General features: G+C 39.4%; 1 protein-coding gene across 1 annotated transcript in view; it reads right to left on the bottom strand.

The window, feature by feature from the left end:
* COL6A6 (collagen type VI alpha 6 chain) overlaps positions 1 to 17,353 on the bottom strand; it is a 119,321-nt gene that overhangs the window by 55,927 nt on the left and 46,041 nt on the right. The window contains exons 20-23 of the mRNA XM_042903194.1: positions 13,693 to 13,728; positions 12,063 to 12,125; positions 10,390 to 10,452; positions 3,252 to 3,314 (exon numbers count right to left, since the gene is read on the bottom strand). Coding sequence (XP_042759128.1) covers positions 3,252 to 3,314; positions 10,390 to 10,452; positions 12,063 to 12,125; positions 13,693 to 13,728 — 225 coding nt within the window. The remainder of the gene's footprint in view (positions 1 to 3,251; positions 3,315 to 10,389; positions 10,453 to 12,062; positions 12,126 to 13,692; positions 13,729 to 17,353) is intronic.

Consider the following 17,353-nt stretch of genomic DNA (forward strand, 5'->3'; position numbering starts at 1 on the left):
GACCATTTGGCTGAGGTAGTGTTGGTCACGTTTCTCCACTATCTAGTCATTCCCTGTCTTTCCCATAATGTACTCTTTAAAAAGGAGTGTGGAAACGTACCCAGCCCACACTTTGGGAGTGGGAGTGGTTAAGTCATTTTTAAAGACAGAAAGGCAACCAGTTAAGTGTGAGAAGTGCAAATGGACAAATGTCCACTAGCACTGAACTCAGAGTAATACAGAGTTGGGTTCCATGGCTGGGAAGCAGAAGATCACCTTTCTTTCAGGGTAGTGGTTCTTAAAATTGGCTCTGGGGCCACCTGTCTCACAACTACCTCAGGTCCACATGCAAAGGAAATTCCTGGACTCCACTGGTATGGTCTCTCATATTAGAGCCCAAGAATATGCCTATTTAAATAAGCTTCTCTGCTGATTATTTTAATTTTTTTTAATGTTTATTTTTGAGAGAGAGCAAGCGAGCGAGCAAGCATGAGCCAAGAAGGGGCAGAGAGAGAGACGAAAACAGAATCTGAAGCAGGCTCCAGGCTCAGAGCTGTCAGCACAGAGCCCAAGGTAGGGCTGGAACTCACAAGCTGTGAGATCATGACCTAAGCTGAAGTTGGACGCTTAACTGACTGAGCCACCAGGTGCCTCTCCGCTGATTCTTATACACAGTGAAATTTGAGAACATCTGCTTTAAGGTACAGAAACAAGGGAAGCCAAATGGCTTGAACGGGGTCACTTTTACTATTGGTACAGTCAGGTGTTGAGCCCAGAATTAACCAGTAAGTTGCTTGTGTCCCTGGGTACTTGGGCTTATTGTAGTAAGGTAGGAGTAAGGTAGGAGTAAGTGTTCGGGGCTCATCTCAGTTGACAATGAATCCAGAGGACTCAATTTATCTTGGGACTTCCCAAAGGATTTGGGTTTGCTTTGAGGGTACTTATTTCCAAATTCTTGCCTCTTCATCTTTAAAAGTCCCTGTTATTAATAATGATCTTTTGGGCACAACTACCCTGCTCCTATCTATCTCCTTCCACACTCTTACCTATAACTGGCCCAAGGAGCTCTCCATTCCTGCCGACCTATCTCCTGGTCCCTTTTGTTTCATCCAATGGATTGCTTTCTTCTCACAAGCAAACCTCTATGCATCCATGAAGCTGCACACAAACACACATCCTACCTCATTGTAAGATAATTGGTTCTCATCAGTGACACCACTTCCCCTGCAGCCTTCCCCAAGGGCAAGAAGGCAGCATTGTTTCTGTTCCAAACTTTCCTTTCCAGAGCACTATTGCTACACTGCATGCTCTAGCAATCCTTTCCTGTTGGAGTTGATTATCCCTGCCATCCACATATCTCATATTTCGCCCTCCAGTCAATAGTCCTTACAACTTGACTGCTGGCCTCCATCACTTCAGCCCTTCTTAGCAGTTCTCCATAACAAAGCTAGCCTCTCTTCTCATGTTCTCATTCTCACCCTCTGTGTCAAGAAATTTCCCCATTAATTACCTACTCTGACATCTTCAATCTTCTCCTTTCTCTCTGCTCAGATGCACACTATGGTCTCTCCTATCATTGAAAACAAATACCCAGCTTCAATCAGTCCTATACTGGTGGTTAATACCCTCTCCCTGCCCCCAAGTCTTGCTTCTTCAAAGAGTAGTTTATAGCCCTGAATCCATTTCTTCCTCTCCAACACATTGTTCAGTTCTTTGTAGGCTATCTCCCTTTCTTTCCCCTTCTCTCAAACGCTACATTTCAAACTATTGTTTGGAGCATCTTAGCTACCAGAAGCAATGGCTTCTTCACTCCCCTTATCTATTCTGCACTAGCTGATACAATTGACCTCTCCTTCTTCAACTCTTCTTCTCAGCACCCAGTGTGCATTTCTGTTTCTTTCCCCTCCTTTCTAATGACTGTCTCCCCTCATCCTTCTTACAAATAGATATCACTAAGAGTCTTTTTAAGAATCCAAATGCCTCTGAGACCTACAACTCTGACCAGCCATAAACTCTTTCCTCTATTTCCCAAACCAAGTGGTTCCCTTCACTCCTACACTGTCCTTTCTCATGAGTTTCCTGCTTCTGGGATGGTGCTACACACATGCAGGAAGCCCACAAATCATGCAGCCCTCTTCTTTATACCTTAGTTTCCTACTAGAAGAGTCTTCCAGAATCATGATGAGTTCCTCCTGTCCTCACCCTGTTACATCATCCAATTGTTGCTTGTCTTAGAGACTATGAAAACGTACCCACTAGTCTCCTAGCTTCCTATCTCTCAGCGCTCCAAATATTTCTACACTGAGTGTCCTATTCAAAATCCTCCCAAGCCTGGCTGTGTTCATACACTCCACTAAAAAATTATAAATAGCACTGTACTTGCTACTTAACAAAGCAAGTGACCACAGACTTTGTCTTTTATGTGCCTACCAGACAGGATCATCTTCTTCCCCAAATACCCATTTCCCAGGATTTTCCAACCCTGTGCTTTCCTTCACGTGATTTCTTCTCCCTGAAACCCTCCATGCCTCCTCTCTGCTTGCCAAAGTCTTTATTATCTTCTAGGGTTCTGCTCCAAGTCTGTATCCTCTATGATGCCTCTTTCCCCAGCCTGGAAATACTTCTACAAACACTATATTTTAACCTCCATTCTCAGACCTGTATCCTGGACTACTTTATGTCATAGATTATTGTCTTGAAAATATTCTAAATTCTGTGGGGACTGACTCCATGTCATCTTTATTATACAACCCAGAAATTCTTTCATTAAGCAAATATTTTCTAAGCAATTATGTGCCAGGAACCGTTCAAAGTACTAGGGATGCATCAGTGAGCAAAACAGTCAAAGAGCTCGACTCTCCTGAAACTGACTTTCTAGTCCAACAGAATGCCAGTACAGTGACTTTGTCTTTAAAGGTGTTCAGCAAAGGTTTACATGCATGGGAGGAAACAAATAAAGAAGAAGAGAGGAGGGGAAGGAAAAAGAGAAGGTCAAAGGAAGGCCTGTCCCAGAACAGTCCTCCTTCCCTGAGGTTCCCCCAGGCTAAGATTGGGTGTAGCCCCTCGTGAAATTATGCTGAGCTGGAATCCTTGACCTCATTGTCATCCACACCCACGTCCTTAGATGTTGTTGGCTCTCTAAGAATTAAGCCAGAGTGTAGGGGCAATAAGATATTCTCCTTTGTGTTGAAAGGGCTCTGGCTAATACAACCAGACACACTTACTTTGAGGAGAAAACCTTAACTTTGGTGGGCTTAAAGAATGTGACCTACTTTATTTCCTTGGCTTCCCAAATGGCCTGGACTCCCTGCTTCTCCTCCTGGTCCTGGAGGCCCCTGAAACAAAACAAGGATTGCAAATACAGCAGAACATAAAGCAACTTCCCCTTAAACCCTCTGTGTCTCTTCTAAGAGGAAAATGAACCACAGATGGGAAAAGAATTATGGCTTTACTGATTTCTGCTCTGGAAAAAAGTATCACAGCTGTCAAATAAAAACTAGTAAATAAAAGAAAATTAATAAAGTAATTCATGCCAGATGTGGCCTAACTGATCATGCTTCCTTGTGAGTCTTCTTTTCCAAAGAGATTTTACATTCTCACTGTTTTGCTTTTACAGCAGATGTTGCTAAAATGTCTAACATTTAAAGAAGGCATTCCAAATGACATTTGTCTTTAACTGTATTCTGTCTGGTTCTTTGTTTTGCTAGAAAGCATTTTTTTAAAGGTAAACATATATTTATTTGCAACTAATATAATTTGTACAAATAGAAAGTTCAAGAAACTTCCCCCCAAATAATTAGCATTAATAACAAGATATGTTCAGGTGTACCGGATAAACGTTCTGAAACAGTTTTCCCTTCCCTACTGATAAATTAGAAAAGCAAATGTACATAAATCCCCATTTACCATTAGAAGAAAAAAAACTAAAATATTTAGAATTTAACAAGAAAGATAAAGACCCATATAATAAGAAATCTTTAAGATCTTATTGAAGAACGTAACAAAAGTTAAACAGGTGGATAAATATACCACATGTCAATATGGAAAATCTGTTTGATATAATAGAAGTTTCTGTAGCATTCTAGAAAGCATGTTTTATTGGAATAGCTTTAGAACTAACCATTTAAAAATCCCAATTCAGACACAGCCCAACTGCCTTCCCATGTTACTAACACTTGGGATCAAATTTTTCCTTTGGGATATCCAAACATATGGCAACACAAATCTCTTTTAGTTAAAATGTTTACATAGGTACTTGTAATAATTCCAACACCAATGAATGGAAATCATTTTCAAATTTCTTTTTTTGCCATGGTTACTGTAATTTAAAAATAAACAAACCATATCTGTGTAGTAAGCATGCTACTTAGCAAATTTTGTTCAGAAACAAAAAATTATGACATTAACCTTTTTTATCTTGAAAAAATTAAGGATGTACTAAGTTGGACATAAAAAATTTCCTAATAGGAAAGACTGTTAAATAGTATATTGGTTACCAGGGAAGATGATAATAATCTTTCCACAATCTTTGTTTTTTTCTCCTCCCTCTCCCTTATTTATCCTAAAAGAAGAATCTCAATTTCACTTTCCATAGCTGTCAATCCTTTCCCTTCTCTCAGTCCTACCACTTCATGGAGCTAGCTCCCGTGACATCCACGGGATGTTTTCTGTTCTTTTCTGTTCTTACCTTAGTTGATTTTGATCATGCATTCTTTGAAACTTTTCCATTAAGTTCTGTAACACTGGTTACCATGGCCTTCCTGGTCCCTCTCTGGCCTCTTCTCAGCAAACTTCAAAGACTCCATTGGCCTCTTCAATCTCCATGTGCCCTGAGGCTCCTCTGATCTTATTTTCTCATTTAATCCTCTCTTCCTGAGTGATTCCCCCATAGATTCACATATCACTTTACAAAATAACCCCTAAATATTTGAATCTCCAGTTCAGACCACTCAACTAAACGCCAAACCCCTAAGTTAAAATGTCTATTGGAACTGATTACCAAAGATAATTAGATTTACTGCAAGTCATACTTGGGTTCATTCTCTTTATTAAGGAAGCCCAAAGTGGAAACTAGGAATCATCATAGACCCCTCCCTTAGCTTATCTCTCAAAACCTATCAAGTATAAGTCCTACAGATTCTATGCCTTTCTGTATACATCTCTCTTCTGTTCCTATTGCTATCATCTACCTTCAGGCCTTCCTGCATTCTGTCTAAATTCCTGGATTCCCTGACTGCAGCCTGGCCTCTCTCTAATCCATTCTTCATGACTTTTCCTTTGGATTTAAAATGTCAGGCTAATGCTGCCACTTTTTCTGAAATTCTGAATAGCTCTCAGAATAAAGTTTATGGTCTTTACTTATTAATACACAAAATCCCCCAAAACGTTGGGACTGCATGTCTCCATTGTCATCTGTGACTACTTCAATCACTGTATGTTTATGCTTAAACCATCTGAAGTCACCAAATACTTCTTGTTTTATATCTCCGCACTTGTGCAAGTTCTTCCCTTAGCTGGTCCATTTTTCCATCTGGAGAGAGGTACAATCTCCCTGTTCTGAAAATCTTATTTTTAGCATCACTGTTTCAAGAATACCTGAACCCCCTGGCTACACTGGGTCTCACAGATTCCTTTACTCTGTATGTAGTTCTTCATTCATTTCTTTCTCTCATCCACTAGATACTAGCCTGTACATTCCTTGAAGGAGTATACCCTATTGACTTCATATCTCTGGAATTTTGTCTCTAGGTACTTAGTACAGTACCTAGGTACTTAGTAGAGTACTTAGAACCTCTCAATCCACCCATTCATTCATCTATCCATTCACCTCTCCAGGAAAATCCCCCAAGAGGGATGAAATAATGTGTTTAACTTCATTTTCCGTATGAAATGTTTGTGTACCTCACAGGACGAGGAAGTGAAAAGATTTCAATTATCCTTGACCAAAGGCATAAATTGGAAGTCTGGCCTAGGAGTTCACTTTCTGTGCTTCTTTCAGACATAATGAGCTCTAAGAGATGAAATAATTTCAGGGAGATTACTTCATGTGTAGTCACTTTGAGCACACACGAGCACAGTGAGAGATTACCTTGTTTGAAAGCCCTCCAAAATGGGATGGATGGGCAAATGGAGGGACAGAGGGATATGGATGGATGCAGACAGAGCCTGGTCATCAGAACATCAGAGAACCTGATCCTGTTTCCTATGCAGGACCACACAAAATACCAGACTGGCATTTGTGATTGCTTGAATAGGCCTCAAGCTTCATTGAATGGTTATCCAGATAGGTTACCTATTCAAATACTGCTGGTTGTATAGGGCACCATGTTTTTAAAGGAAAGGTGAAAAATTCCCTGCAACCCCAGGATATCAAAGAGCCAAAAAGTTACCTTGATTTGAGGCCAAGAGCAGCTATGGAATATAAAAGAAGCTTAGGGCATTTAAAGGAAAAGGACACCAGCTAGAGATCAAATCTCCATCGGCTTTGTGGCAATGGCAACCTTTTATCGAGTATTTTGTGCAAAGCACTGTGCTAAGAGGTATATGTTTACACTATCCAGACTTTCTCAATCCTTACAACAACACAGTGAGATACATATTATTGATACCATTGTTTACCGATAAAAAATAAATTCTCAATATATTTAACCCCAGATCACTGTTAATAAGAGGGTGAGATGGGAACTGGACTTCATTTTGACTCTGAACTCCTAGCTACTCTGCCTGCTGTTTTGAAGACTGTTTGGGGACAGGATTCCCCAACTCTACTATTCATGCATCAGCTGAGATTGGAGTTTTAAAAATGTGAATCTTCAAACTTGATGCAGGAGGCTGGGGCCAGATCTACCCTGCAATATGGGGACTTGGGCTGGGGGTCTTTTGCTTGTGTTCAGACTCTGTGACAGAGTCTTCTGCAATCGCAACTGCTTAATACAGGTGTTAAGTGATGATATAAAGGAGATGTTTAGAGTTTAAATGTTTTAAAAATTGTCCTTAGATGTATCTGATCAGAAAGGATAGCACTAGGATTTGGGGATTAATGGCTGCTACAGTGCCAAGGACACCTCGACTTTGGATGGGATGTGGCTGGGCAGGGACAAGAGATGCAGGCTCTTCTCATGCTTAAAAGGAATCCTGTCACTTATTATTTTCTTGGGGGCAAAACCTTGCCTACAAGGACAACCGGTAAATATCAGGGTGAGCAAAAACTACTCAAGGAGACTAAATGCTCAGCATCTTTAAGAGTCAGATATGAGCTAATTCTGAGAAAATCAAAAAACAAGAGGCCAGCCCTCGCTGGTGGGCTAATGCAAGAACAAACCCGAGACACCTGAGGTGTTGATCTTGACAGTGCTAATCTAGGACATAGCCTCTAACTCAACTTCTAATCCTTCATGCCTCCTACACTCCATCCATACTGGATCATTTATCGTTCCCCAAACTCACTTTGATATCTCTTTTTAGATTTTCTGGCTCCTTTTCCCAGATGCCTGCCTCTCCCTTGGTCACTGGAAAACACCTCCTTATCCTGCAAAAGCGAAACCACTCTTCTGCTCTAAAGCCATCCTTTGTCCCACCATTCTACCTGAGGTGTAATTCTACATTAGCATTTAGTACATCACATCTCAACTATTCGTTTGTATCGGTCTCCTTTATGAGATTGGGAGCGTGCACTTTTATCTTACTACAGAACACGCACACAGGAAGCCCTCAGTAAATATTTGAGGAAAAGGAGTAGTTGATGGATCATTGAACCTAGATTATGCGGAATGATGAAATGCAATCACTGCAGTACAGATTATTAGTGTTAGTATTACCACGGCCTTTCTTACACTGGAGACTCCTTGCATACTTTGAGCATAAAATGTCCCTGCTAAATTAGATAATACTGATGCAATGCAGTAGTATTAAACATTTACATAGTGCTTACTACACCGCAGGCACTGTTCTGAGAACCTACGTATATTAAACCATTTAATTTCCACCTGATGCAGTAGATACTATTACTATCCTTATTCTGCAGCAGAGAGAATTGAGGCATAGAGAGGTTAAACAAATTACCCAAAGCCACAAAGATAGATAGGAAAGTACAAATCTGGCAATCAAACTTAGGCACCCTGGCTCCAGACACTGTGCCCCTAACCACTATGCTACGCTTGGTAAAGATGACAACAGAAATTCTACTTTATATCCCAAATTGACATGGAATAATTCCAATTTTTCTGGGTATTGCCTGACATTAGTGATTATTTCGCTAAAAACAAACAAACAGAGTAATTCCAACACTAACTAGAATTAGGATTGGTGTCTGATTTTCCTTTCCTCTTCTAGGCATTGGTTATGTTAGTGTGGTACCCCAGGGTAAACCAGACGAGAAGGAAGGTATGAAAGAAAATGCCATTCTTTTCAAGGTTGTGTCTTTTTTCTTATGCCAGAGACTGTACTTCTTTCATATCATAGCCATATACTTGGTTGGATTAGCACATTTTGATTTATGCAGAATTCCCCAACACTGCATGAATTAATAGGTCTTCAGAACACTGTCAACACAACTCACATCCTTTTTTCCAAATGTATGTCCTAAGAAAAGCCTTAAGGCCTGCAATTAAAAAACACTCCCGTTATTCCACCTAAATGGCTCGTTCGTGTGTGCTGTATGAAGCCCGTGTCAGTGGATTTATAGAGCCCATAAAGAATAACACTCTCTTGTATATATGATTGGTTTGGTCTCCCGTGGTTTTCCTTTGGAAACAACAATTTTGAAGTCTCATCCATCATGTCCTGAATATAGAAAATTCTACACATCTTTGAAATAGCACTTTCACTGTGTTGACAAGGGTATTTCAAGAAAAGCAAGCAAAGAAAGCAAGCCATGATTTCTAGCCAGATAAATGGAAGAGGTAGAGAGAAGTGGTGCCTTTTGACTAATGCTGGCAATGCCAAGAGGTTGAATGATTTATAACTATGATCAATCTTGCCAAAGCAAGATTAAAGGGGACTCACTCAGAGAAGTACACTATAGGGCAAATGGAATAGCTTATTTGAGTAACAGCCACTTGGATACAATTTTGGATTGTAGAGAAGGGAATTACCAAGCTCTTTGGATTTAACACATCTACATTTTAATATTTTATATAAACAGGTGAGATAATCACCTGATATACATTTCCCTTGGCATTTGCTTTTTTTTTTTAAATCCCAATTGGTGGTGGCAGCGTTTTTAACGATTCAAGGATGTGAATGCAAAATACTTTTCATCAATTTAGTCCTACAATGAAATTTTAAAGTTTTCATGCTGTTTGAAGGAGCACATTCATCAAAATTGGGAACAAATATCCTCACGAGTAGTTATTCATATGCTTTAAAATACTGTGTCATGAGATATAGGTTTATGCAAATAGCTTAACTATTTTGATGATGAACACATCCACGTACGTGTTGGACCATTGCCTAATGGACACAAAGTAACGCATTCCCTTTATCCCATTATCCAAGTGCAAGTCCCAACTGTGTCTCATTCATTCATTTACTAATTGATTCATTATATAAATACATGTTGAGATCTACTGTGTGGCAGCCCTGTTGTTTTAGGCTCTGGGATATACGCAAGACAAAATTCTGGCCCTCAGAGAGATTAAAGTCTACAAGAGGAGACAACAAGCTAAACACATATATACTATAATAGCAGTTAGGCAATGGCCAGATCAGGTAGGGCCTTTCTACTCAAAGTGTGGTCTGGGAACCAGCAGCATCGGTATCACCTGGGAGTTCATTGGAAGTGTAGAATCTCGGGCCCCACCCCAGACCTTCCGATCTGTATCTGCAGTTTAAAAAGTTGTCCAGGTGATTCTTAGGCACTTTGAAGTTGGAGAAGTGATGTGGGAAAGTCAGTCCCATCACAGGGTGTGTCTGTTAGAATCACCTGGGGAGAATTCAAAGTTACCGGTACCCTGTCCTTACCTCCAGAGATTCTGATTTAAATGATGTGAAGAGGGTTCCAGGTGGTGGAGTGTTTTATAATCTTCCCAGGAGATTAGGACGTGAGTCTAGGTTGAGGATCACTGAAGTAGGTTGTATCCTGGATGCAATGGGAAGCCCCTAACGATTGAGATCAGAGGAGTGGCATGACCCCATTTCTACTGAGGAGGAATTCTTAACCTCAAAGTAACCGCTGAGCTGCTGAGGCAAAGAGGGCTAGAAGCCATCTCCACCTCTGGGTCTGACAGAATGACAGCCCATCCGGCAAGGTAGGGAACGCAATGCGATGTGGCCACCACACTGAACGCGGAAGTCAAACCTTTGCTGGTTCACAGGCAATGAATAGCTCCTTCTGAAGAAAAGACACTGCAAGGACATCCACATTAAAGCCAAGATCAAAGCCAGGTGTAGTCCCTTTCTCTCATTACATACCTGAGGACCTTTAATTCCCAGACCTCCTTTTTCTCCTTTCATACCAGTCTCTCCTCTGGGACCCTACATATAGAGAATTAAAGCATTATTTGTTTTCTAAAAGAGAACACTTGAATAATAACTTGAATATTAAATATGGACATGATAAGTCAGTCACGTGGACAGAAACTGGAAAGAGAACTCTACCCATGCCCTTGGCTCTGTCTTGATCTGTAAGTGTCCCCTCTGTCCATGTATACAAGGGTCCAATCTGCAATTTCGGCAGTTGGGCATTTACAGTCAACTGAATAAATACTCAACGGTTGAATATTTCAGTATTGCTTTCTGATTATCCTAAGCGTCTTTAGACTCCAAATGCATATATTTCTTATGTGATAAAGAAAATAATCCTTAATTATGTAATCTGACAATGAAACATTAAAATAAATTTCAATTCAATAATCACACTGAAGACTGGTCGTAAGATACAGCATGTGGTAAGGTGAAATTTGGATCTTTCTACTTGTAAAATATTATATTGCCTGTTAATCATGGCTTCCATACATTAGGCAGATAAACCTTCATGCTGTGTTTGGCTTTTCCATCTCCTTTTAAATTTTGTTATGAAGAAAGAGTAGAAGAAGGGATGTTGTTTTATTACTTGTTTAGCATGAAATAAAGCCAGCCAATCTATTGAAATGCTTCCCCACAACCCCAGTGGCAAATATTTCTCACTTCAAGATAAGACAAGTGAACTTTCCTCAGTTGGCAAGAAAAACAGAAAAAAGCAATCAAGCTCAAAAGAGATAGAGGTCCAAGGGGGCAGATTGTTTACCGCTCTCAAGTCTTGGTAAAAATGTGGACAAAATTTTTCATCTGATGTCTAAGGATATTTTGCCCAACTTTCATGCACCATGGTGCCAACATACAATTGTTAATTTTTTAAAACTATGTGGATTAAAACCTTGAAAAATTATAGAACCATTGCTTGCTCTGCATTTGCCAAACAGCAAAATTATTTCTCAAGATTTCAAAGCCAAGTTTGAGAAAAAATACGTTCTAACTTTCTATACTCTGACCTCTTTTCTTTCATCTCAGCATTTTCTAGGACTTCCTTTCCCTTTTCAGTATTATTTCAGGCTACATTTTGGCACATGCTTCCTTTCCCCTCATGTGATCAGTGTAAGAGCCAACCATGGGCTCTTCCTCAGAAAGGAAAAAGTGCTGGAGGCAGCTCTCTGGGGGAAGTGAACAAGAAAGACAGGCTGAGTGCCATGCTATAGAACACCCTGAAGACTTCAGCTGTATTTGGAACAATTCTTTCCTAGAGTAGAGCCAACTTTTCTACAACACAGGAGTCCAAATATGTAACACTGAGCTCTTACTGTGCTACATGGACCAAAATTCCCAGTTTGAGGCTCAACATTTTCTTTGGCTTAAGGTCTCCCTAGAACATCCCAGCTAGCTTGGAGTTATTGCACAGGGACCCTATCCAGCATGTTCATTCTCCTTTCACCTCTTGAGGCACAAAATAAAGGAGACTAAATGCTGGTCAAGTCAAGACTGTGTCGCTTCCTTACTTTATTACTTTGAAAACACTTTAAGCATCTGTAATTCTGCAAAGAGGTTTGATGAATTCCATCAAATCTCCAGATTCTTCATGTTGTCACATTCTGTTTAGTACTGATATGTACCTGAGGGCCCTTAAGTCCCCATGAGCCTTCAAGTCCATCTGGGCCTGGGATGCCTGTTTTCCCCTGTGGTGAGAGAGAAATCAACCTGTTAACACTGTTTCCTGAGAATTTTGTCTTCTTTCTTCATGTACAACATTGTATATTTTCAATCACAATACAGTGCAGGATCTTTGGAAAAAATATGAAAAATAAGGGAGAATACAAATAAAGAAATAAAATTTTTCTATAATCTTATAAAGCAGAGATAACCAAGGCTACTATGTTGGTACATTTGCTTTCAGTCTTTATACATATGCACACTTACATACTCCTTTTTTTTCTGTAACATTTCCAATATATCTAACTTGGGCATTTGGCCTGAAAAAATTCACAATTTACTTCACATTTTCTTAATAAGTCTCTGGAAATCTTACAACATTATATTTATATTCAAATAGATTAAATATCTATGAATCAAAGTTAAGCATTATCTTCACATTGCTCTTGAACTCTGCCAAAGATAAGAGTTCCAAAAAAAAAAAAAAAAAAAGGATTAAAAGGCTTAATTTAGTCAACTATTGAAATAGCCTAAATTTATGCCTCAATTGTTACACAATGAGATGTGATTAGAGGTCCCCTGCTAATTAATGCTTTTTCCTAGATCTCAGAAAGAGGAAATTTCTCAACACTTTCCCCAGCTTCATTTCATTCTTTTCATGCCATTATTCTGGTTTTGCTCTCCTTTTTGTTGAAGTCTAACCTTGAAATGTGTGTGTGGAATGGAGTGATGTCTGTGGATGGTAAACTCTCTTAGTCTTCATCTGAAAATGTCTATATATTTATTCATAGTTTAGCTAGGTATGGAATTCTAGATTAACAGCTATTTTTCTTCTGCACCTGTAAAATATTACTTTGCTTTCTTGAATATTTTATTGCTGAATACAAGTCTGCTGCAATATAATTTGTTACCCTTGGATAAAATGCCTTTTCTCTCTGGTAGTGTTTAAGATGTTTTCTTTAGCATTCCAGAGTTTTACCATGATGTGACTGAGAGTGGATTTATTGTTTATCCTCATTGTATTTTCAACCTGAGAATGTGTTTTTCTTGAATTTTATAAATTCCAAGTCATAATTTATTTTTCATAAATCTTATAGATGACATGTATAATACATCACTAACACGTATAAAGAAGATAGGATATGATATTTGGTATGGTCAAGTGTTTTGAACAAAACACTCAGAATGTCCAATTTGTATTAGAGTTTCACAGTACTCTCATTTTAAAAAGGGTTTATATAAATTGTAAGATTCCAGAGTCAACCGAACAAAAATCTAAAGGAAAGATTACTCAACTGAGTTACTAGTTTGTACTTGATACCTGAACAAAGTTAAATTTAACAGTAATTGGCCCAACTAGTGTCTTATCATTGATTTTTACAATCTTTGATTAGAATGGTCAAATTTTCATCTTAAGATTTGAGTTTTTGAAATTGTAGCCTAAAAGTTTTCTAGTATTTTATTCCAAAACCGATATCATCAAAAAGTGAAAGAACTTTAGTCTTGAAAGAGATTTCCCAGAGCCTTTATTACTCCTTGACTGGACACAGAACCCTTATCATTTGGAGTTAAGAAAAAAAAAAATCACTGTACCTGTGGGCCTGTATGTCCCCTTCGGCCATGAGCTCCCTAAAGTAGGACAAAAGGTAGATACCATTAACTCTGAAAAAAAAAATGCTTTCTATATTTAATTTAAATTAGTAATGAACACGCTAAGGCATTTTTTTTTTTAAGTTCTCACATATTGCTTAAAACATTTAATTATCCACTGCACCATGACAGTAAAATGTTGCCAACTCTGAATTTCATTTTTAATTTTTTTTTTTTTGAGAGAGAGAGTGAGAGCATGCACATGGGAGCAGTGGGGGAAACGGGCAGAGAGAGAGACAGTATTAAGCAGGCTCCATGCTCAGTGTGGAGCCCGACACAGGACTCGATCCCATGACCCTGGGATCATGACCTGAGCCGAAATCAAGAGTCAGACACTCAACAGACTGAGCCACCCAGGCATCCTGCCAACTTTGAATTCTTATCCTAGGGCAATAGGTAATAAAAAATAATAGACAACTGAAATCTGTACATACTTAGAACAGATTGTGGTCAATAATCTGCCCTCCCCTAAACTATTACTAGAACTGGTCACAAGCTCCAAAATTGATTGATTCAAATTTAATTTCTTTTCACTTTTCCAAAGTACTAACAACCCAAAAATCAAGAGTGTAGTGGCCAAAAGGCAGGAAGCCAGAGAAAAAGCTGGGAGAACTGACTCCATGAACTTTATTATAATTTCAGAATCTAAAGATAGCCAGACTAATTTTATACCCCTTTACCCAAAAAAGCCAAACAATATGCTTACCTGTTAAAAATTAAAGAATCATCCCAAGCATTCAAAAATTCTCAATTCAGTATGCTAATGAAATTAAATTAAAATAATACCGCTACACAATCAAGTGAAATTTTCCTAATACTCTCATATATAAGATTAGGGTCTGGGTATATTTCAGATCAACATATTATAGATCTGTAAATCACACAGAGACATTTTATTGTCTAACTTATGATCTCTCAAAGTTACAGCAAAATTGACACCAAGATTTGCAAAATTCAGTAAATATCAGACATTTTCTTGATGGAAACTTGAGAGATTCAGATCAAAATTCAATGTGAGGCCAGACTTTAAATTCTTTCAATCACACTTCAGTTAACTTCTATTGTTATCTAGGAAACAGACTGTGTATATTTGGAGAAATGGAGACCCATTTCTTTAAAACTCTAATGAGTCATGTTGAGAGGAGAGTCTAAATCCTCTCCATCAGGAGGAAAAGAAGTTCTCTCCACTCCTTTAGTACAAGAGTTTATCTGATCTGGTTTAATGCACTTCAGTCTCATTCATAAAAATATCTACCAATCATCTACTACCCACAAAGCATATTGAATGGGAACCATAAAGATTACACACACACACACACAGTTTGTGACCTCAGAGGATGCTCATACTTTGGATTTGGGGGGGGGGGGGTGAAGAGATAAATATTACAATATTTACAACGTATAGTATGGCAAATGCCATAAGAAAGGGGAAGATGGAAATATGGGTTTCGAAGAAAGCAATTATATCCAGTTTGTCAGATTAGGAAAATATTCCTACAAGATTTTTTTGTAATTAAAAATTTCTTAATGTTTATTTTGGAGAGAGAGAGAGACAGTGTACGAGTGGGGGAGGGGCAGAGAGAAAGGGAGACACAGAATCCAAAGCAGGCTCCAGGCTCTGAGCTGTCAGCACAGAGTTCAACCCGGGGCTCTAACTCAGACTGCGAGATCATGACCTGAGCCAAAGTTGGATGCTTAGCCAAATGAGTCACCCAGGCGCCCTGAAGAAGATTTTAAGTTTCTGTAAGTAATCTCTATACTAATGTGAGGCTTAAATTCATGACCCTAATATTAAAGAGTCACATGCTCTACTGACTAAGCCAGCCACGTGCCCTAGAAGATATTTTTGATCTGAGTTTCACAGAAGGTATAGGAGTTTCACAGAAGAAAATGAAACAACTCTTTCTAGTGAAGGGTATTACTTTCTAAGTAATGAAGTAGAGGCAGGAAAATAGGAAGTGTATTTAATGGTGGCATTTCTAGGACAAAGGTGTCAGAAGAGAGGGGAGTAGTAGGGTTACTTAACTGAAGGGTTCATACTCCATTTAGCAGAAACTACTGGCTCTCTTAAAGCAGGAAATGTACATGGCCAGATTTGGGCTATAAGTGGATAGATCTGGGTGTGGCAGGCACAACTTGAACCTACATTCAGTCAAAATAAAGAGCATCCTATATGATTTAAGGGATATGAAACAGGACTTTACATCCAAAAATTTTTCTCTGGTCCATGGTCACAGTGTTTGAAATAACATCAATAAACATTTGGTGTCTGTGTCTTTAAGGTTCAACTTTGAAAGAGCTTGATTAAAATTAGTCATCTCAACATTGAGCTCCTGCTCCTTAGAGGCACTGGGGTGAGTAGTAGTAAGCAAAAATGACTTCTGGTCCTAGGCAGGAGTTTAGAAGCCTGACAGAGGATAAAGATTTTAATCTACCATTCATGCACATCATGGAAACATCTCTAGAAGTAATCATCTAGCACTTTCATTAGTGGCTATTTGGGATTTAAATTTTATTTAAAAAATTTTTAACATTTTATTTTTGAGAGACAGAGAGAGATAGAATGCGAGTAGGCGAGGGGCAGAGAGAGAGGGAGACATGGAATCCAAAGCAGGCTCCAGGCTCTGAGCTGTCAGCACAGAGCCCTATGTGGGGCTCGAACCGACCAACTGCGAGATTATGACCTGGGGTGAAGTCGGACACCTAACTGACTGGGTCACCCAGGCACCCCTGGGATTTAGACTTTAAATGGAAGTCATGGGTTTGAGATGCGTTGGGTAGGTGTGAGAGACTGAAAAAAAAAAAAGGGGGGGGCACCTGGGTGGCTCAGATGGGTGAGCATCCGACTTCAGCTCAGGTCATGATCTCACGGTTCGTCAGTTTGAGCCCCACGTCGGGCTCTGTGCTGATAGCTCAGAGCCTGGATCCTGCTTCCAGTTCTGTGTATCCCTCCCTCCCTCCCTCTTTCTCTGCCCCTCTCCCACTTGTACTCTCTGTCTCTCTCAAAAATAAACAAACACAAATAATCCAGTGAAGAAATGGGCAGAAAACATGAATAGACACTTCTCTAAAGAAGACATCCGGATGGCCAACAGGCACATGAAAAGATGCTCAATGTCACTCCTCATCAGGGAAATACAAATCAAAACCACACTCAGATACCACCTCACACCAGTCAGAGTGGCTAAAATGAACAAATCAGGAGACTGTAGATGCTGGAGAGGATGTGGAGAAACGGGAACCCTCTTGCACTGTTGGTGGGAATGCAAACTGGTGCAGCCACTCTGGAAAACAGTGTGGAGGTTCCTCAGAAAATTAAAAATAGACCTACCCTATGACCCAGCAATAGCACTGCTAGGAATTTACCCAAGGGATACAGGAGTACTGATGCATAGGGGCACTTGTAACCCCAATGTTTATAGCAGCACTCTCAACAATAGCCAAATTATGGAAAGAGCCTAAATGTCCATCACCTGATGAATGGATAAAGAAGTTGTGGTTTATATACACAATGGAGTACTACAGGGCAATGAGAAAGAACGAAATATGGCCCTTTGTAGCAACGTGGATGGAACTGGCGAGTGTGATGCTAAGTGAAATAAGT

The sequence above is a fragment of the Panthera leo genome, chromosome C2 (assembly GCF_018350215.1).
Source record: "Panthera leo isolate Ple1 chromosome C2, P.leo_Ple1_pat1.1, whole genome shotgun sequence".
NCBI lineage: Eukaryota > Metazoa > Chordata > Mammalia > Carnivora > Felidae > Panthera > Panthera leo.